The sequence below is a fragment of the Heliconius melpomene genome, chromosome 3, assembly GCF_056956725.1.
Source record: "Heliconius melpomene rosina isolate 202511_hmr_F chromosome 3, ASM5695672v1, whole genome shotgun sequence".
Taxonomy (NCBI): domain Eukaryota; kingdom Metazoa; phylum Arthropoda; class Insecta; order Lepidoptera; family Nymphalidae; genus Heliconius; species Heliconius melpomene.
Window position 1 is genome coordinate 87019 of NC_140391.1, and position 22148 is coordinate 109166.

A 22148-nucleotide genomic window follows, 5' to 3' on the forward strand; every position below is an offset into this window, starting at 1 on the left:
CGATAAGGTCGCCTATTGTACCATATTCTTTTTCTTGTATTCTACTATTCCTTTTTTGGGTGTACAATAAAGAGTTTTATTATTATTATTATTATTATTATTATTAATGCTTAAACAATTCAATAATCACCTATTTTTAACCGACTTCTGTAAGAAAAGGAGGTTATCAATTCGATTGTATATATATATATATACAGGGTGTCCCAGGAGTCAACGATAAAACGAAACCAGGTGATAGACCAAGTCGTGACAGTTATTAGAAAAATATAAAAAAAAATCTTTGTCATGTATTTTTCATATTATATTGATTTTAAAAAATATCGCAAAAACCGACACCCTATGATGGTTTTTCAAGTCCCAGGACTACAAATATTACTCTTTCTTCATTTTTTTTTCTGTAATGTAATCATGAGTAACCCTTCTGTGAATTACAGTTTAAGATTTAAACATACCTGCATCAGTTTTCAATAAAATGTGGTGTTTTTGCCAAACATTAAATTCAAAATATTTACTACACCCAACTTTAACCGACTGTACTATAAAAAAAATGTACTACACTGTTTTTGCAAGTAATTTTAAAAGTTGGCGCATTTAATCTGGATTCCGAAATGGTACAACACTTGCTGGATTACTTCTTTGTTGAAGTCAAAGTCAAAGTCAAAGTCAAAGTCAAAGTCAAAATATCTTTATTCCATAAAAATGCTTAACATTCACTTGGACATGTCATAAAAGATAAAAAAAAAAAATGGAAAACAAAATAACCAAAAAAAATGTGCAATTTTGACTTGAAAAAAGCCCGTTCAAATGGTTGAGCTCATGAGAAGATACAGGCAAAGAAACTCATGGCCACTCTTTTTAAATGCCAACATTTGTTATAAATCACAATTAACAATTTTAACTTAGAAATAGAGCAACTCATTTCCAAACATCTTTATCGCGAACATAATCTTTAACAGAGTAATAAGCTTTTTGGCAGAGCCTGTGCTTTACCACTTTTTTAAATTTGTTCAGTGATAAATTAACCACGTCCTTTGGAAGTTTGTTATAAAAGCGTATACTTTGACCTACGAATGAGTGAGACACTTTATGGAGCCTAGAGAAGGGCACAGCAAGCTTATTTTTATTTCTTACATTATATTGATGGAGGTCACTGTTTTTATTAAATTTATATTATATAATTTATAATATTCTTATGCACATATACTAAGTTGTCGTAAATATATTGGGAGTGTAGTGTGAGGATGTTAAAGTCTTTAAATTTATTCCTTAGTGACTCCCGTGGACCCATTTTATAGACTGCTCGGACAGCCCGTTTTTGGAGCACAAAAATGGTATCTATGTCAGCGGCACTACCCCAAAGTAATAGGCCGTAAGACATAATGCTATGAAAATAGCTGAAGTATACTAAACGCGCGGTGTCAACATCGGTCAGTTGACGAATCTTGCGGACAGCATACGCTGCCGAACTAAGTCTACCAGATAAAGTTTCTATATGCGGACCCCATTGTAACTTAGCATCTAATGTTATACCTAAGAAAACAGTTTCATTAACTACTTTAAGTTCCTTATTGTTCATCAAAACCCTGGTTTCTACTTGTTGAACATTCTTAGTAAAGAACCTGATACATTTAGTTTTATTACTATTTAAAAGCAAGTTATTGGCACTAAACCAGTGCAATATCCTAGAAAGAGCATTGTTTACATCGTCAATTTCCAATTGCTGTCTATTAACCTTAAAAACTAAAGATGTATCATCTGCAAACACCTGCACCATTTCACAGATATCTCTCATAAGGTGAGGTAAGTCATTAATGTACAAAAGGAACAAAAACGGACCCAGAATAGAGCCTTGTGGCACCCCCAATGCTACAGGTGACCCGTGTGATAGTTTCTCGTTGACATTTACCTTTTGAATCCTATCACTTAAATAAGAAGTGAGAAGATCCAAAGCAATGCCTCTTATACCATAGTGGTGTAGCTTCCTGATAAGAGTTTTATGCTGCACACAATCAAATGCTTTGGATAAGTCACAAAACACCCCAAAGGCATCACGTGACTCCTCCCAAGCCGCGAATACACTCTCTAATAATTTGACCCCAGCATCAGATGTTGACCTTCCACGAGTGAAACCAAATTGACCTGTGTGCAGTAATTTATTTTTATTAAAATAAGTAAGAAGCTGACTGAGTATCAGCTTTTCAAAAATTTTACTAAACGTAGGTAGTACTGAAATCGGTCTGAAATTTGTGGGGTCTTGCGTACTACCTGATTTAAACAATGGAGTTATTTTACTATATTTCATCAAATCAGGAAACACTCCACAATCAATACATCTATTAAAAATTGTAACTAAATCAGGAATCAAAATATCAATTAAAGAATTTATGATATTAACTGAGACACCCCACAAGTCGGCTGTCTTTTTCATACTAATTGATTTGAAAGCTACACTAATGTCTGAATAATTTACATGACGGAAAACGAAACCATTATAAAATTCGGGAACATTGTCTTTAATTAACGATTCTGCAATAGTGGTGGAAGAACCTAAATCGTTTGTTAGACTGACTGGGAAAGTAGAGAAAAACTTTTCAAATGCAATGGCCACTTCCAAATCGGAATCAACAATGTGACCGTCAATACTAAGTTTAAAATTAGAATCTTTCACCCTAGTTCTCCCAGTCTCGGCATTAACAACCTTCCAAGTGGCTTCAATTTTATTATTACTATTTCTGATTTTTGTTTTAATAAATAAAGATTTAGCAATTTTGCAAACTCTTTTGAAAATTTTAGAGTAAGATTTTAAGTACTCTTTAAACTCTTCACCACTATTAAACTGTTTTTCATAATATAACATATACAGTGTCTCCCTACTCTTATAAATACCTGCTGTGGCCCAGTCTCCAAAGATAGGACTATCAGTAATTGTAATCTCTTTGGGAGTAAATATTGAATGAAATTTATTAATAAAAGAGTAAAAAAAAGAATTGTACAAAGAATTGGGAGGTAAAGTTATATCTAAAACTAGTAAATTAGTTAGTAAACTAACTCTCATACGTTCCAAACGACTAGCTGTGACAGGTACAACAGCAATTCTTTTCTTAGCCACCTGTTTTTTCTTACTATGGAATTCTACTAGCTGACCAGAGTGGTCAGAATCCAATTTATTAATAATGCTTTTGTAGCATGGAATAATGTCAGTAAATATGTTATCTATACAAGTACTAGTCGTAGGAGTTATTCTGGTTGGCTCCATAAATAAATTAAGTAAATTGTGTGACTTAAAAAGACTTAATAAATTAATGGTGGGACTAAAACTTTCCAAAATATTAACATTAAAGTCCCCACACACTAACAAAGGCTTACCCGACTTGGTAAGTTTGCTTAAGGCCTCATCCATTACTTCTAAAAATAATTTTAAATTGGCGGAGGGAGGTCTGTATACACATATAACAATGAATTGCTCTAATTGAACACACGCTAATTCGATAGAACATTCTACAGAAAGGGACACAATATCTTTCTGTTCCTTGAACTTAAGGTTCTTGTTTAATATTATAAGCGACCCCCCGTGTATTGTGTTGATTCTGCAGAATGAGCTTCCTACCCGGTGGTTTCTGAAATTAAACATGAGCTGGTTCACCTTTAACCAATGTTCAGTAATACACAAAATACTAATTTCCTCCGAGTTCATGAATAATTCCAGCTCTAGCTGCTTGCCCCCCGTCAAGCAACAGATGTTCTGATGAACTAATCTAATAGAATTAACATTTCTATTATTATTTTTGCACGGATATTGTGATGATGTGCAATGTGCGTGATTATTGTAATTTAATTGTAAAGCTGGCTGGATCAAATGGATATTTAATAATAAATTAGAGCTAGAGGTTGCTACCTCTGTTGTCTGAGAAATTAATTTAAATGTTGAGAAATGTCAACAGAGTGTAAATTATTAGACATAATGTCAGAATAAATTGGAATGTCAGTCTGCTCAATAGAAGCAGTTGAAGTAGTAGCCAAGTTCTTGGCTGATAAGTCAAAATAATAGGATAGCACAGAAGCTATCTGTCTCTTAAACCTATGACCAAAATAATATTTACTTTGAGTCAAAAATAAAGTTTTACTAACTATTTTGTTAGTGTCAATTAAATGAAATTTGTCATTATATGTACTTATTGTGTGCAGAGTAGAGTTTAGCTTATATCTGTAATTATTTTCCGCTTCTGGCTGATTTTTACAATAAGGAAATGTAAACAAAATTATTTTACTTATATCTAAGTTTAATAATGACTTACAATACTCATTTAACTGTTTTTTGTTTAAATTTCCCCTATTACTTGATAATATAACAAGTTTGTCACACTTATTAAATTTATAACTTAAACTTCTCTGCATGAGAACTTCAAAGGATGCTGACGGATAACAAAAACTAACAGCTGACTGTCCCGGTAAACAAGAATTCAAAATTGAACCCATATTCCTTCCAATATCATCACTAAATAAAACTATGTTTTGTGCATTAACTAATGAACTAGGTTCATGAATTGATGCACGAAATGACTGCTGTGACCTGAACCTACTACTACTATTATTATGAAGGCTGTCACACAAGGGGTTGGTCAAGGGGACACACACCGGAGTACTTGCAGGTGATGGCTGTGATGAACGGGCACAATCACAAGAGTGATTGTTGATTAAGGAATCAAAACGTTCAGTGTTATTTGTGGACAGTGTAATAAGATTGTCCATCACCTTGGAATACTCTTGTGTTTCGTTCAATGAATTGACATACTTTTTATTAAGTATATCAAGGGAGTCTTCTAAATAATTAATTTCACTTTGTAGTGCTTGTGTATCAGCTTCATAATTTAACCTACACTTATTTAGTTTTTTTGTGCACATTTCTAAATCATCATATAGTTCCAATTTCTCCTTACTTAATTTTGCACACTTGGACATATAACTATGTTGTTTTATTAATTTTTTAGTTTTGACAATAAACTTATTGATTTTTATGTATTTTTTTAGTTTGTTTCTACTGCAGTGAGGCAGACTTGATCCTTTTTTAAGATTGAATAACGATGTGTCATTCTTGGTGAGATCAATAATTGAGTGACTATGTCTGTCCAACACAGGAGAAACCAACTGCGGGGCACTCTCAACTAACTCATTATACAAGCTAATATTATGTGACACGGTAGCATTCTGAGCATCCTCCTGTAACTTAGTAATGAGTGTGTGAGCCTCTTGCAGCTCCTGCTCCAAGGTAGTTATCCTAATAAGGGCCTGCTCATATTCATCGCTGCACCGGTCAAACTTATCTACTAAATCTTTGAGAGTATCACGAAGAGAGAAAAATCGAAATACACGATAATCGGGATGACGTTCAGCTTTTTGGTATCTTTTCCGATACATTCTAGCTGCAGCATTTGCGTTACATAACCATTCTCCATGAATGAAATGCATATTGGCAATGTGTCATAGACCGAGTATATCGCCTGCGAGACCCCGGACTCGAGCACTGTCCTTATAAGTCCTGGGTCATCCCCTAAGTTGGAAAAGTTCAGGTACCTTGGATCCGTCATGCACGAGTCTGGAGGCATCGATCACGATCTCTATAAGACGGATAAGAGTTTGAACGGTATCCTGCGATCACAGACCACACCAGTGACCTCCCTAAATTAAACACTTAGCCCAGGCAACGCTTATCCGACATCTGTATATATATTTTATGTTTGTTACCTCATAACTTTTAACTGGGTGAACCGATTTTGATAATTTTATTTGAAAGGTATAGCTTCCCGAATGGTCCCATTTTTTTGGTCCATGTCTGACAATGGTATCCATGAGAAAATCACATAAGTCTTAAATTTGCATTATGCATGTGCGCGACTAATAGCCGAATAACTCAATGTCACGCCAACCGATTTTGATGATTCTTTTTTTATTTGAAAGGATAGACTTTAAGGATAATTTGGTGAAAGTCTGGTTAGGTTCCGATTATGGAATCCGGAGAAAATTGAGAAAGTTTGTTTTTTTTTGGTAAAAAATTGTTTATACTGTAATAGTTACAAGCAAAAACTTTTTAAATTGATGTCAGAGGTGAGATTCCTGATCGTTGTATTTCTTTTCAACCAACCTCAAAAAAGAGGATGTTCTCATTTTCAACCAACTTCAAAGAAGGGAGATTCCCAATTCGCCCGAATACTTTTTATGTATGTTCTTGTTAATATACCAAAATGTAACTTTGCACAAAAATAATACCTAATTAAATGAAGTTTTACATAGGACAATCACAACCACTCGTTGAGAACCACTACCACCACCATCACCACTCGTTTAAGAAGCATCATTTTAAGATCTACCCATCACTTAAAATCATAAAATAAATTAATTTTTAACAAAAAGAAAAACCGACTTCTAACAACGAATTAAAAAGTGAAAAATAATTTTACAAAGATTTTATAATTTTGAAGTCGGTGTCAAGCTAATGCTACAACACCTTTACTACACTATCTAATTACTAAGCCTGTTTGATTTACTTGGAAGCGACTTTAAAATTATAAAATCTTAATATAATTAAATTTCACTTTTTAGTTCGTTGTTAGAAGTCGGTTTTTCTTTTTGTTAAAAATTAATTTATATAGAAATTTATGTTCAAGAAATTGTGCTGCGAACTTAACCTCACTTTTATCAAATCTCTAATAACCCAGCTCTCAGATTGCCAAAATTTATATAGTCTTCAGGGAGGGAATGATGTACCTAAATCTAATCATACCATTTTTAATCTCTCTACATTCTGTGCCCAAAAATGTATGGAATCGTTTTAGTCTCCTTTGGCACGAAGTGAGAACCTAAAATAAAAATAAAGGAAAAATCTGAATAATTAGAAAAGTATAGGTGTTATAGATATTTTAAATTGTACATCCTGTTGACTAATTGGTAAGGAACCCTCGGCGGGCGAGTGCGACTCGCACTTGTTATTGTACAATTAGTCATCTGGTTACACCTCGGCGTGTCCACTTATGTAACTAATAATTTAAAACACGTTAATATTTTTACCTGAACTCGCCGGAACATAGCGGACATCTATGACTATTAAATTCCAATTACAATCGATATAACGCTGGCCTAAATGCACATGTGCTGGGTCGCCGACCGCTCCGACCGCTGCGTGGTCGGGAGTGGGGATCGAACCCACACCCTTGTGCCGCTGCGCCGTCGTTTCCCGACCACATTGGAAAGAAAATTAAAAATATTAGATTACGTCTTATGAACTGACCCGAACTACCTACCGTACCTTGTTCAGGCCATACGTAAGTTAATGGCAACATTTCACCCATATGCAAATAGTTTATTTGAATGTTTTTTAATTTGTTCTAAAATTACCCACTAGAATTGTATTATTCATCTTGTCGTCATCTCGTTAATTGCTAATCCAAGAAATCAACCTGGATAGGGAGAATTCCACGACACTACTCATTTACGTTATGATTTGCTGCTAAAATTAGAAAAAATGAATTGTTTGTATTGTTCTCAATATCTAAGCCGAAGCTCGATAGGGAAATGGACGTGTCCACGACTTCTTAAGGTTGACGATGACGATGACTTGTAGAGATTGTGTAAGTTACAATAATACACCCCTAGCGCTCGGTGTCACAGGTGTCACAGGTGTCACAGGTGTCACAGGCGGATAACTTGTGTCCGTCTGATAGACGGCCGAGCTCCACAAAATGCTGACAATAGAGAGATCGGATGGCGCCGGTGGGAAAGGAATTTCTTCTTTTCCAACACTTATTATTCCATCATGGAGTAATTAAGTCGTAGGTTAAGTTAAATTTATTTAGGTTTAAATAGATTACTGTTTTTTCTAACATTGAAAGCAGTAGTCTTAGATATAGTTTAGTTTTAGATTTAATTTTGTACTTTTCATTTAAAATTTCATCAATATAAGTTTATATATAAAAATCGTATATTCTTAACCCTCCAACTGCAGCTGTATGTACAAAATGCGATTTTGGCAAAAGCAATGAAAGAGGAACTTAATTTGGTCGCAGACAGCACAAGTTGGGCGCTACGGCGGCGGCGGAGTAAGCAACTTTGCATGATAATGTGCCGCCCTCGCCCCCCAGCGCATCCCGCGCCGCCCGCGCCCCCCGCGCAGCCCGCGTACTTTAGGCATGCTTATTTGCAATATATATTGTGTGTGTGTGACCTTAAAAGCCACAAAAGTTGTGTTCTTTGGTTCTTTAAGTTGCCATTTACATGTTTTCTTAAATGCATACAAGAAAGCTTGCAATGTGGCGCAACTTAATAAGCGCCTTACGAGGGTCGCCCCGCAGAGGCGGCGGTGGAGGCAGCAGACGCGGGAGTGTCCTCGAGAGGACTCGGCTGCTGGAGCACACTCTATCCTCAGTTTTATTTCCGTTTTGTTTTCAAAACGACGTCGCACTTTTCTGAGCAAAAGTACATTTCTTGAGACCTCCTTCACTCAACTGACACACTTCGTCCTCTCCGCAACTACGAGTACTTTACAAATAGAGCAGTGTGCTCTTGTAGATGCAATGAAAGAATTAATTAACATTTATGACGCAAGAGTGAATGGTAAGAGAGGCAGGAGGAGACCTCTGTTAACCTTTAAGAACACAGTATTAATGAGACTGGAGGAAGGTCACGCAATAAGAATCAGCCCCCCCTAAGATGACAGCAGACGGCAGTAGGCAGAGACCGTACTGTATACCCCGTTCTTCGCGTATATAATATTATAACGATAGAAGAGGCGTGTGAATAGAATGATAGTAGCAAGTGTTGGGGGGCAATTAGCAGTGTTGTGTAATGGCGGGTTGCTGTCGGCCGGAAGTCTCTCTCTCCGCCTCTGACCGTACAGACGTGCGTGCTCTGTAATTACGCGACGCCTTGCACTCGCCCTCCGTACTTTGTTTACTTTTATAATTATTTTATCAAATAACTTGTCTAAACAATTATTTCACTCTATTCTTTTACATACAAGATAAACGATAAATAAATTAATGTGTGAAATAGTCCGTATGGTTAAGTTCATAATTTACAATTATACGAGTACAACTGTAAAATGATTACTTTAACTCTCTAAATATCAGCATGTCGTAGTAGACACTCGTAGGTGACCGGCCTTGGCGACTGATTGAATCCTTACTTTAATGTTATTTTGGTGTTAACAAATGTATGCACTTATGCAATATAAACTTTGTTATCTTTACCCGAATTCAAAAAAGAAGGTTATCAGTTTGCCATGTACTCGTATATATGTAATACTAGCGGCCCGCTCACGGTTTCACTCGCGTGAACTATGTTATTTATTAATTTCTGTCTCCATGACTACGTCCTAGTGACGTCTATACAAAATTTGAGACTCCTAGCATTTGTAGTAACGAAGTTTCATACAAACTTTCGACCCCAAAAACAATCCCTTAGAAGTCGAATATTGCAAATTCCCGTCTTAGCGAGCACCTACGTCCTATAAGTATCTCCTATGCAAAATTTGAGATTCCTAGCACATGTAGTTTCAAAATAAAATGAATATTAACATATCAAAGTCAAGTCAAGGAAAGTGTACGCAAAATTCTTTTACTTCTATTACCTAAAAGTAGGTAATCAATATTGCTTTAAATTAAAATGACACCATAGTTAAGCACTTCGGCTTAAGACAAAATTTATTAGCAACTATACTATATTCAACAAATTTAAAATTTGTTGCACTGTATATCTATAATGAAAATCCGAAACACGTGCACTTTTGCGTGCGCACACCTTCCCCGACAAGCCAATATTCGCAGTATTAACCATCCGAAGTACAAAACATACACAAAAATTATATGTATTCATAAAATATGTGTCTCCTTAATATTTACTTGTTTACCTTACTTGTGACTACCTTACGATTTCGTAACTAATGATATAATTAGACTTAAAGAAGGAAGCGTGGTGACCGGTGCGGTACCTACCTACCCCTCGTAGTGTCGCTACGAGTATGTGGCCTGCAGCCTTCCTCTATAGATAGACTGTCCAACACAAAAATATTTTTTCAATTCAAACAATTACTTTCTGAGATTGGCGCATTCAATCAAACAATTTTTCAGTTTCAGTTAGTAGCTTAGTTCACTGTAGACGTGAGGTGCCATCATAAGCTACGTCGAAGAAGAATGATGGTGAGATAAGGTCAAAGCCTCATTAAAGAACTTTAAATTTCTACACTTTATTTACGACTTCACTTCTCTTATAAAAGATGTTGATTGTGTTATCAGTGTACCAATAAATATTTTTATTGTGAAGAGAGTAAAACATTACATTACACTGATAAACCGCGTCATCTGTTTATTGTCCATTTAAAAAAAGATATTTTTTCTTGTAACTTTTATCTTTTACTCGCTTTCTGCAATTACAGATATGGAAAGGTAAAATATTCATAGGCGGTCCTCTATATATACACATTGTTAAATTAAATTACTTAAAATTTAACAAATGGCACTAGTAACAATTATTAAACAAAGTTTCAGTAATAACAACATACGCGTGCGGTATTTTAAGTAGTTTCAAGCATAATCATATAATATGTCGCTTCGGGAGATGATTTATGAAGATGATGACGTGATGAATTACATTTGTATGACGCGTGCGCGAGGAGCGAGTGGAGTCCTGAGGTCCCGTCGTCGGTCCTCATCCAGGTCGTGATACTGACTGGATCAAAGTTATTGGCCATTTCCTTTAAGGAATAATAGAATGTGAGGTGAAAAAATGGTTTGTTACTAAAACGACTCAATGTTTTGTGGTTCTTAACACGAATGCTTGATAATTATAAACGTTCACTCTGGTGCCGAGGCAAAGCGCGGCGTTGAATTCTGCCACTCAACATGCAATGTCTGCAGAATTCGGCGGAAAGCGGGTAACGTGTGTCCTAACACAAGGTTTCCTCTGCGTACCCTGCTGTGTGCGAGATACAGCGTGAAGGTGAAAAAAATAACTAACTAATAGTAAATTAGAAGCCAGTCTAATAAATTAGTCTTCCAATGAAATTGTGAACTTTTTTTTTACTTTGCCTCTTTTGCTGCTTTGTTTAGTTAGTGTTCTTAGTAATAGCAACAGTCTCTATAGGAGAATAATAATAAATAAAAAATAAGAAATGAGACAAAGACTTAAAAGAAATGTAATAGAATAATTATCTGGAATTGCTATTGAAGATATTTACCCACATACTCAAACCCTGCGAAGACAAACTGTGATCCAAACTATAGGATAATGGCCCGCATCGCGTCAGCGTGGGCCCGCCGCCCGCCCGCCCTACCGCCATTGTACTAACATACCAATTGTCTATCTCAATTTTGAAACGTTAGAAATATAATAAAGCTATTTTTATTAGTAACATAATTATATCTACGAGTATTAAAAATAAAATAAACGCTATTATTGCTTAGTACGTAGTACAAACCAATACCCAAGTTGAAATTTTTATGTTTTCTAAAAAGATCTTTCCTAAGTGACATACAATTATGTCAAAAAGTGTTATTACAACAGATGAGGTCACTGCTTCAGCCAGCCACAACGTAAACACGGCTCGTAACGTACAAGTATGTACTCGTACATCACAAGCATCGCATCGGCGCTATGTCAACTTATGGTATAATGAAGCGACTTTCATTCAATTACCGCGATGTAAATAATCAATTACAGCGGTGAGCGGTGTATCTCGGGAGATATTCAAAGTTATTCAAAGAAATCGTGTAACGTGAGCTCGCTGCGGAATAAATTTAAATGGTATTAATAAAACTGGAATCAGTCCCGGGGTCAGCTCGGGCCTCTGACTGACAAGTTGCCTGTAACCCGGTAAAGATGCAAATGCAAATGTACATACATTTTAATTAATATTTCATTGAGAACATAAATATCTCGTAATATCTCGTATGGTAGGCAAGTTATTTACTTGACTTTGAAATAAATAATAATAGAAAGATTAAAATATATTACAGTAAAATAATTTTATCCGCCGCAATATATATTTCGTTGTTTAATGAAGTGCGTGTGTACGAGCTCTACGTAATCGTAGAGCTCGTTTCGAGCACGTTCGTAAAATAGGCGCAAAGCTTGCCTCGTACCCGGCGGGTAGTAAAGGATTTTGGTCGCTCGCGAAGACAATCGAAGCGAACTTCTGTCGATCCTCTTTGCCGCCCTTGCAGAGGCCAGATGGTGCGCTTGCTCACACTGCGGTAGAGAAGGCCAACTTGTTCGCTTCTCTTTTTGCGGAAAATTCGCGTCCAGATGACGCAGGTAAATCACCACCATCTTTGCTGTACGCCGACTGCTCTATGGCAGCTGTCCGCATTCGCCAAAAAGAGATACGCGTGGCCCTGCAAAATCTAGACGTGAATAAAGCGAGCGGCCCAGACGGCATTTCTGCAATTGTGCTGCGTATCTGTGCGCCTGAACTGTCTCCGGTTCTGACACGCCTGTTTCGACTTTCACTAGAGACTGGAGTAGTACCCAAATCGTGGAAGCTTGCAAATGTACAACCTGTGCCCAAAAAAGGCAGTCGGGCAGACCCTGCCAACTACAGGCCGATATCGGTCACCTCTATACTCTGCAAGACTATGGAGCGTGTACTGAATAAAAGGCTTGTGGCATATCTGGAGGAAAATGATCTCCTAAGCGATAGCCAGTACGGATTTCGTAAAGGGCGATCGACGGGAGATCTGCTTGTATATGCCACGCACATATGGAGCGAGGCTATCGAGTGATATGGTGAGGCCCTTGCCGTATCTCTCGATATTTCCAAAGCCTTTGACAGGGTCTGGCATGCAAGCCTTATAAGTAAGCTTCCCGCATACGGACTACCGGCCGACCTTTGCAAATGGATATCAGACTTCTTGAGTGAGCGATCGATACAAGTGGTCCTAGATAGCCGCGTATCTGATCAACAGGCTATAAATGCCGGAGTTCCTCAAGGATCCGTTCTGTCTGCAACCCTATTCCTGCTGCACATCAACGATATGTTAACACCCGGTATCGTTGGGTACGCTGATGACAGCACGGTTGTTGAAAGATATCTATCCAATGCAAAGGCCAGCCGGATCGTAATCCAGTCTTGTCGAGAGTCTATGATCGATCAACTGAACCTGGCACTTCAGGGCGTCTCCGAATGGGGCGATGCCAATCTAGTCATGTTTAACGCTACCAAAACTCAGGCGTGTTTATTTTCCGCAAAACGGAGCCCCTTCGATCTTGCTCCGACTTTCCGAGATGTACCCGTGCCGATAGCTGACCATCTTGAGCTTCTTGGCATGAACCTTACGTCAGATTTGAACTTTAGACGTTACATCGAGTCTTTAGCCACAACTGCAGCTAAAACACTAGGTGTCCTATCAAAGGTTAGGCAGTATTTCACTCCGGGACAGCTTCTTCAACTCTATAAAGCTCAAGTCCGGATCTGCTAAATATCAGCTGGCGACCTTAGACTCGATTGAAAATCGCGCCAAGAAGCTCATTGGCAATTCAGCGACTGTTGAGGCAAAGCTGCAAAGCCTTGAGCATCGCCGAAAAGTAGCTTGCCTGACGATTTTCTACAGGATACATTTCGGAGAGTGTGCAGCAGCGCTGCATGACTTAATACCCTCTTCTCCTTTCTATCTGCGGGACAGTAGACGTAGGCGGGGATTTCACCCATACGTCGTCGATATACCATCTTTTCGTACGCAGCGCTTCGCCTCCACTTTCCTAATGCGAACGGCCAAGGAGTGGAACTCCCTGCCTGCTGAACTGTTCCCCGTCAAGTATAACCTGGCCCTCTTTAAGGAACGAGTGGATAGGTGGGCAAGCATGCTTCACCTTCGTCGGCATCGTCACTTACCACCAGGTGAGATAGCGGACAAATGCTTGCCTATCAACAATAAAAAAAAAAAAATAGCGCACGTATCGTGTAATTATAGCGGAGTTTATCACCGCGAGGGTCGCAGCGGTGGGCGCCGCGCCACAACACCTTTGATTAGCTCGTCATTGTTGCTTTGCGAGACATCATTTCTTCATTAAACCATTTATAATATTAATAGTATGAACTCTAACCAAACGAAGCTTCGTTTGCCCTCTTTAATTGCAGAAATCATTCGCAATGAGTAGAAACATGAGTTTTAACTGAAAATCTTACTTTTATTATGCAAAACGATACAAAATAATATTAAAATATGCGAATTCTGTTTATTTTGATTTCTTACTAGAAAATTATACCTATATTTTTTTACCTTCAGTCTGAAATAAAGAAGAACACATAGCGGCGGGCCCTCGAGACCGACCTGACCGCGACACGTAAAGACCATTGCATATGAACGACGTTCAATGTGCGAGACGTGTTATTCATATTATAAACTTTATTTGAATGAATCATTGAGGGCCATGGTACGAATATATTATTAAAATTTAAGATGTTTTTAATAAAATGCGAAAATTACAACAATGTTTATATTCAGGAAGTTTGAATCGAATTTAACTTAATAAAATTGATTTGTTTAAATATTAAAAAGGATATTTTTTACAATGTAATTATAAGGGAAGGCTTTTTCGTAATTAAAAATAAAAACAGTAGATACAAAGGTTTGTAATTATTTACACATTAATCATAGCTTAGGACTTTGTTACATGGAGCAGGCCAGGGCCGTATGTCGCATGGACCAGGTTTAACATCAAACGTCTAGGAATAAAACACTTCACCACATTTACATTTAAATTAATCGAGGCTCCTCAACAGTTTGGACGTAGGACGCATAGATACCAATATCAATAACGTAAACACTTACGTAAACTCCTATAATAATAATAATAATAATAATAATAATATCTTTATTTAAACTTATCCTATAAACTTTATCCTATAAATTAATTTTTAACAAAAAGAAAAACCGACTTCAAACAACGAACTAAAAAGTGAAAAATAATTTTACAAAGATTTTATAATTTAGAAGTCTGATGAATCAAAATCGGTTCACCCATCCAAAAGTAATGAGGTAACAAAAACATCCTTTTCTTGCAGAAGTCGCCGCCAACACCTACGACGACCCACTACTGCTATACTCGTATACGAAGTCGTAAAGTTAAAAATACTACCAAATATTCTGTTGCTAATAAATGAAATACGATTATAATCAAAGGTAACCATCAAAAACATACAATTTAAAATGTAATATTTTTCCGATTTAAATGACAGTCGATGCGGAAGTCGATAAGACCGCGCTCGGTGAGGGAGTGGGGTAAGATGACAGAGCTCGCGTCGGAAGCAGCTATGATGACGCTAAATCAGACTCGTCCGGCCATAAGTCAGCGATTAGGACAATGCGAGGACCCTCCGACTCCGACCGACCCGAGCGGGCGGAGTGTCTTCGCATTTAAGAAATGTCACTTAGATAAGTGTACTAAACTGTTTTAAACTTCTAGCACTTGTAGTTTCTGAGATTTCGTGATGAGTGAGTGACCTTTCGATTTTATATATATAGAAGATAAATGACACGTGGTACTAAAAACAATTTTGCTTGTATTTTTATGTTTTCATCAAAATATACATACAATATCATAGATAAGTAATGTGCTGTGGCCCCCGCTCGCGGTGGGGCGGGCGGCGGCGGAGGGCGGCGTCCCTCACCCGCCCGTCTCCTTCAGAATAATTATGGTGTATTGGGGAAGTCGTTCCATGTCATAAGTAATATTCATAAATTAACCGACCAAAAATAAATTTCTATTGTTTTATCACTTGTCCTTTTAAAGTACCTAGATTGTTAATTTTAGGCTGGAGACGCTGCACTAGGGCCATCATATGAACGACGATAAATACGCTTATTTGTATATGCATGTGAGGTCATTTAATAGAAATTATAACAAGAATTAAACTATCATAACGATAATTGTAAATGTGCTTTGAGAATTTTCAAATATAAAATACAGATAGTTCAGTGCAGCAGACGCGCGAGCACGTGAAGCAGTACTCGAGGCTGCTAGCAGGTACAGTCGCAGCAGACGCGCATTAGGTCAGCAGGAGACGGAGCCGCGGTGCGGGCACAGCGGGCAATCACTTCGGTCGTCGAGTCGACTTAAGAGTCGAGTGCGGTAGATATTCACATGAATAAATAAATGCAAGCGATCGATCCTCTAGCGAAGATGAATAGGTACATGGAGTTATAAATCCGTGCGTCGAGCAATTGCGAGCTAATTCATCCAGCCCCGCGCTGCAGGAAGACGGACACAGCGAACACTGACGGATGAGGGCGCGCTCCTGAGCGATGAGAGCGCCCGCGGGGGGACGGTGGGGGGGAGGGAAGTATAGCAACTGGACCAGTAATTGTTCATTCAAATTAAAAATACGAAAATGAAGCAATGCAACTATCTTCACTTGATCAGAAATATAAATATAGTTTTTCTGGGATCGCTCTGCATATACAGTTTAGATGATATGTAGCGTCAGTCTGTAGAGGGTCTGGCGATCCCCGCTACCAGGGCAGCAGCTTACTAACAAGTTAGCGTTAACTAAATGCGTTTGTTTCAGTGTACAAAAATAATATTCAAGGAAAAAGCGTAACTTTTTGGAATTTTTCATTGCTAAGTTGCATGAAATAATAGGAATAGGTAAAGTACTTTTCACACGCTAAATGAATGTTCGACATATATCATAATGTAGATTTACTTTGATATTTTCGTATATTTACATCGAAATCACTTTATTTATTTAAAAAGTGATGTTTTTGCCTTAGAAAAGTAAATATTAGTATAACAATAAATATTGGTAACTATTAGTGAGTCACAAAGGCGCGGGGGCTTTCCTACAAAAAAGTAAAATACTTTTTTGTAGGAGAACGTTTCAAGACACAGACATAAATTACTTTTATACAGGGTGAAAGCGTCAGCGCTCCTTTCATGGGAACAGCATACACAGTAAAATATATTAAACTCACACCATAATGTAATCAGCCAATGATAAATAGTTTGCACCAATAACAATATACATATATAGTTATGTGGAAAGCCGTTGAGGCCGTCGTGCCTTGCCTAACTATAAACGCGACGATTTTGGGTTGGATTTCCACTCGCGGCAATGAATTATTGATATATCCTCGCTCCGGTAACAAGACGATGTGTGGTGTGGAGTTCAGTCACTCTATGCACAATATCTCGAAGAGCACGCTCGCGTCGTCCGTCGCAAGGTCTTATCGCGGGCTCGCGGGAGGTCGCGCCATGTCTAATCTTTGGAACGCATTGAAAGCAATTCTATAGATAATCCTCTTTCACTAGTATTTACTCTCAAGGTAAAATAGAAGCAAATTAAAAGTTGGAAACATAATATTTGTAAAATGAAGTAACAACATAATTTCTTAATTTACCGGAAAGCAGCAGGGAGAGTCGGCGGCAGTCACACACACATACACACATACGGTTATTACTTGCATGCTGATGGTTATCTTTAACTAGCGGATGCACGCAGCTTCGCCAGCTTTTTTGCACCCTTAGGGGTGAATTCTAAAAAACTACAAAACACATGTTAAATGAAATATTTTTAAGAGTCTGAATTTCAAATTTTATAACAATCGGTGGAGATTTAAAAAAAAATCCAAACAAACTTTCAACCCCTATTTAACCCCTTTAGGGTTTAAATTTTTCAAAATCCCTTCTTAGTGGATGTCCAGATTACAAAAGTAAGCATCTGTCCAAATTTCACGTTTCCACGCACAGCGGTTACGGCTGTGCCCGCGTCTTGCCTCAGTTAGTGAGGACAAGGCCTTTTATATAATACTAGCGGCCCGCTCGCGGTTTCACCCGCGTGAACTATGTTATTAATAATTTCTGTCCATGGCTACGTCCTAGTGACGTCTATGCAAAATTTGAGACTCCTAGCATTTAGTAACGAATGACAAAGACAAATGTCATTAGTAACCAAGTTTCATACAAACTTTCAACCCCCAAAACAACCCCTTAGAAGTCGAATATTAAAAATTCCCGTCTTAACGAGCACCTACGTCCTATAAGTAACTCCTATGCAAAATTTGAGATTCCTAACACTTGTAGTTTCTGAGATTTCGTGATGAGTGAGTGACCTTTCGATTTTATATATATAGATATAGATTATGGTGTTCTTAACTATTTTTCTATCGGAAATAGATGAACTATATTTGGTAAAGTTTTGAACTTTGACATAGCGAACTCACTTATTGCCAGACATTAAAAAAATCATAATTTAATCTGCCAATCTAAATAATATAATGTTAAAATGGGTAATTGAGATATTAATAAGATTTCTACATTTATTTTAGCATAGGCATTAGGCGTGCTGGCGTCTGCCCCTACCGCACTCTCAGTGGTTGTGTTGTTGTTGTTGCGAGACGTACAACGTAATGGCGGAAGTGATTCCTATGCTTATATAGTAAGAAATATTTTCATTTCTGTTTTCCCTTGTGGTAACAAGATAAAGTGCAGTGTAGAGTTGCGCGCTACACGGAATGTCTCTATAATTGGCTCGGGAAGTAGAGAACGGAGTGAAATAAAATTAGGTTTCCTGTGCCTATCCTTCAGTGCGCTGATTACACAAAGTAATTTAAAGAAATTAAACAATAAAAACATATTTACACAAATGACATACGATTTACTTTACTTTACGTTACTCCATATATTCGTATTTATGTACATACATAGGTCCTATTGGTACCTCAACATAGAGAAGTCATGTAACACTTGGAAGAAAGAGGGCAACCCTCTCGTAATCTGGAACAGATGAGGAAGGGTGTTTGATATGCCATCGGCGAGATGATACCGCGACTCGCGGGCCGCGAATACTGAGTGAGTGGAGTGCTTCACATACAAACTGTTAGGAAAGGTGAGAAGCAAACCAAATCCTGGTTTAGTTTAACCCTTAATCAAACAAACTTTATTTTTCGAGTAATTTGAAATCTGGTCACGGCTTTTAGGTAAGTGGGTGCCGTAGATTTCGAAAAACAACTCCTTTTTTTTATAAAAAGGGGGGAAATGGGGGTTTTGCAGTGGGAAATTATTTCCCAGTATCCGGTATTTCAAAGCAAAATATAATTAAGTGGGAAATTATTTCCCATTATCCGGAATAGCTCTCAACTTTTGATATATTTTTACTACAAGTTCTATACATGTAAGTTGCTCCTACTTTACTTGTTTCTTTTTTGTCTTATATAATAAAATTGAAAAAAATACTGTAATATGAGTGAATAAAGTTATAAAATGAAACAACAACGTTAGGAATGATATATAGTTTTAATATAAACTGAAACTTAATTACTAAGAAAAATAATATTATTGAGGTGGAACAGTGTGAAAGGTTTTGAAGCAATTTTTAGCACACAAAGCTACTCCACAGGCGGAACATTGTATTTTTGTTCTCTGTTCTTTCTGTTTGGTACTGCAAAAGCGACACCTTTTGTAAGTATTAGTCTCTTCTGGCAAGTGTATGCCCACATTCAATAAACGAATTTCGTCTGGCACGCCAAACCTACCCCCTTTCTTATCTTTTTTAAAAAGTACACCTGTTTGTGCTTTACCTTTCCGTGTTGTGTGATTATCTATTAGGGCACGTGCTAAGCGTAACCTAAATTCTCGGTGTCCGTGAAGGGTCGCAACATGTGTATAGTTGTAGGTAATATATGCATTTATTATGGATGCATCGAACAAAAAAAAGAAAAGTCTCATCCAGTATTTTCGTGATTTACGGCTTATTGGATACGATGATCTAAAATGATCGAATAGATCAACTCCACCCATGCTAAGTGTATACGAAGCAATTGCTTTCGGGCAAAGAATGTCTGCTCTAGAACCATCCTTTTGGGTCCTCTTTACAAGCATTGTATCTAGTGGCTGATGGGCTGTCGTAAGTATAGCGACTTCTTTCGTATCAAGCCATTTAATGGCTGTGATTGGCTCTGCAGTAACAGCTGCAAACTGATGTTTTTCCAATCGCAATGGTTTTGGTTGCTTTTTCTTTATTATATTAGGTAGATCTTTTCTATTACATCTGACTGTCCCTACTGCATAAATCTTTTTATCATAAAGATCTTCCATAAGATTACAACTTGTAAAAAAGTTATCAAATGCGACTAAAGTATTTTTTGGTACACTACTGCAGAGTTTCATGACAACATTGTATCCTAATCCTTCATTTTCCGTGCTGTCGCCTTTTCCAGTATAAACTTCAAATTGGTAGAAGTACCCGGTTTTTGCATCGCACCTTGCCCAGACTTTAAATCCGTAATTTTTTTAAATCTTGTGATTGGGAAAACCTGGGCAATTTCCTTGTTGTAATAAAAAGGATCTGAAGACCAGTACAGTTCCATGTCCGGCAGAGGATTTAAGCCCATGAGGATTAAAACTCCTAGATACGCCTTAATATCTTGTTGAGTTACTGGTTGCCAATTGTTGCTATTTTTCTGATATGCGTATCTATTTGTTTGTTCCACAATTATAACAATCAGTTCATCAGGAAAAAGCCGTTCAAAAATACTTAGTGGTGAAGTTTTGTGCGTGTCATTCGCCTTGGGTTTAAAACGTTTTTCAAAAACGGGAATATCATGGGTTTCGGATTTTGTCTCCCATACTCTTGGCTTAGAACGATCTCTGCGTATTTCGTTGTTAGTTTCAGTCTGTTCATCATCTGCCAAAAACTCTTCCATGGGAACGTCAATGACATTTATTAAGTCTTGCTGAACTTCAAATGCGTGAATGTCTTGAAGTTGTATATTACATTCGTCATTTTCTGTATCTAAGTAAGTTAGCAAAGGACTGTCTGTTGTTGGTGAGTTTGTGATATGAGATGTTTCTCCTAAGGCTGTCAGTAAGGCATCCGTTGAAATCTGTTGGGCTTGTATAGTAGGCGTTTCTTGTTTATCTTCATTCGATTCGAAGCCGAAGATATATTCAAGACGTTGTTCAATTAGGTTATCGTCAAGCTGATTGAGGTAAGTATCGGATGGAGAATGAATGCTATTGACATAGCATGAGTCATCTTCAGAATCTGAGGCTGATAAATCAGACAAGTTGTCTAAATTTTGCACCACCTCTTCCAATTTTTTCTTTGTTAGAACTTTTTGTAACTTTTTAGCGTCCATATTTAAATATCTAAAACAAATAAAAGGAAGTCTAAACTAACTTGGTAGTCTGAGCAGTACAAATAGTTCTAAAATATAATAGTTATAAAAATCAAGTGAGAAATCACTCAATCGCAGTCATAACTCTCGAGAAAGCTCCATATATGAGTTACTCGCTGACAATGTTGTGTAAGTTAGATAAAATTATAAGTAACTATACCTGTTTAGGTACTTATATAGTGCAACAGACAAATTATTTATTGTATATATAGAAATTGGTATTTTTCAAATGCAGGAACAAACAATGGGAAATAATTTCCCACATAATTAAACCTAAGAAAATACAACAAATATCAATGCTGCGAGCCCAAAAACCGTAAGAAACATTCAGAAAACAAATCTAGTTTACAATATTATTGTGTTTATGCACTTACCAGATTTTTTTTCTTCAAAAACTTTTAAATCTTCCGTTTGAACCGGTTTTTTCACAAAATATTTCAAACTGTGTTTTTGACATTGACATACAATGACAGTTCGCGCCTTAAGACAAAATGTTGCAAATTAATAAAATTAAAAAATTCTGTACGATTATTTTTCCCTAAGGTTGGTACTGATTAGAGTTGCCAAAAACGAAATAAAACAAAAAAATTACAGTAGTGGCATGTGGGAAATAATTTCCCAATATTTGATTAAGGGTTAAATAGTTTATACATGTATCTGAATGGCGATGATTCATAGTTAATTAAATTGAAATTTAATAAAAATAATCTTTTACTTTTAACTTTTAATACTAATTAAAAGCTGATTTTACATAATTAAATTAATATTAGTTTATTTACACAAATAAATCCCGCAACAAAGTTTTATGATCATGTAAATTGTGTATAAAGGAGGTTACAAGTTGATAGTTAAAATTTACAAAGAAAATATTATTTTCTTCTTTTTAGTGTTTAAATAAAAGGTTTTTATAAAAAAGTTTTTTTGGTTTCAATTTTTTTATATAAAGCTTTACTAAATTCCTACATAAGCACCTTAATGCCAATATTA

General features: G+C 36.9%; 2 protein-coding genes across 27 annotated transcripts in view; both read right to left on the minus strand.

Moving 5' to 3' along the window:
- LOC146539746 (uncharacterized) overlaps positions 1–22148 on the minus strand; it is a 313384-nt gene that overhangs the window by 24564 nt on the left and 266672 nt on the right. The window lies entirely within an intron of this gene.
- On the minus strand, positions 20166–21807 carry LOC146539747 (uncharacterized). The gene is made up of 2 exons (XM_085207581.1): positions 21536–21807; positions 20166–21132 (listed from the first exon to the last, which is right to left on the minus strand). Exon 2 carries the CDS (start codon positions 21120–21122, stop codon positions 20166–20168), a length of 957 nt encoding a protein of 318 aa, XP_085063707.1. The 5' UTR covers positions 21123–21132; positions 21536–21807.

Coding starts and splice junctions, on each gene's coding strand:
- LOC146539747 (XM_085207581.1), bottom strand. CDS start 21,122: ATGGACGCTAAAAAGTTACAAAAAGTTCTAACAAAGAAAAAATTGGAA.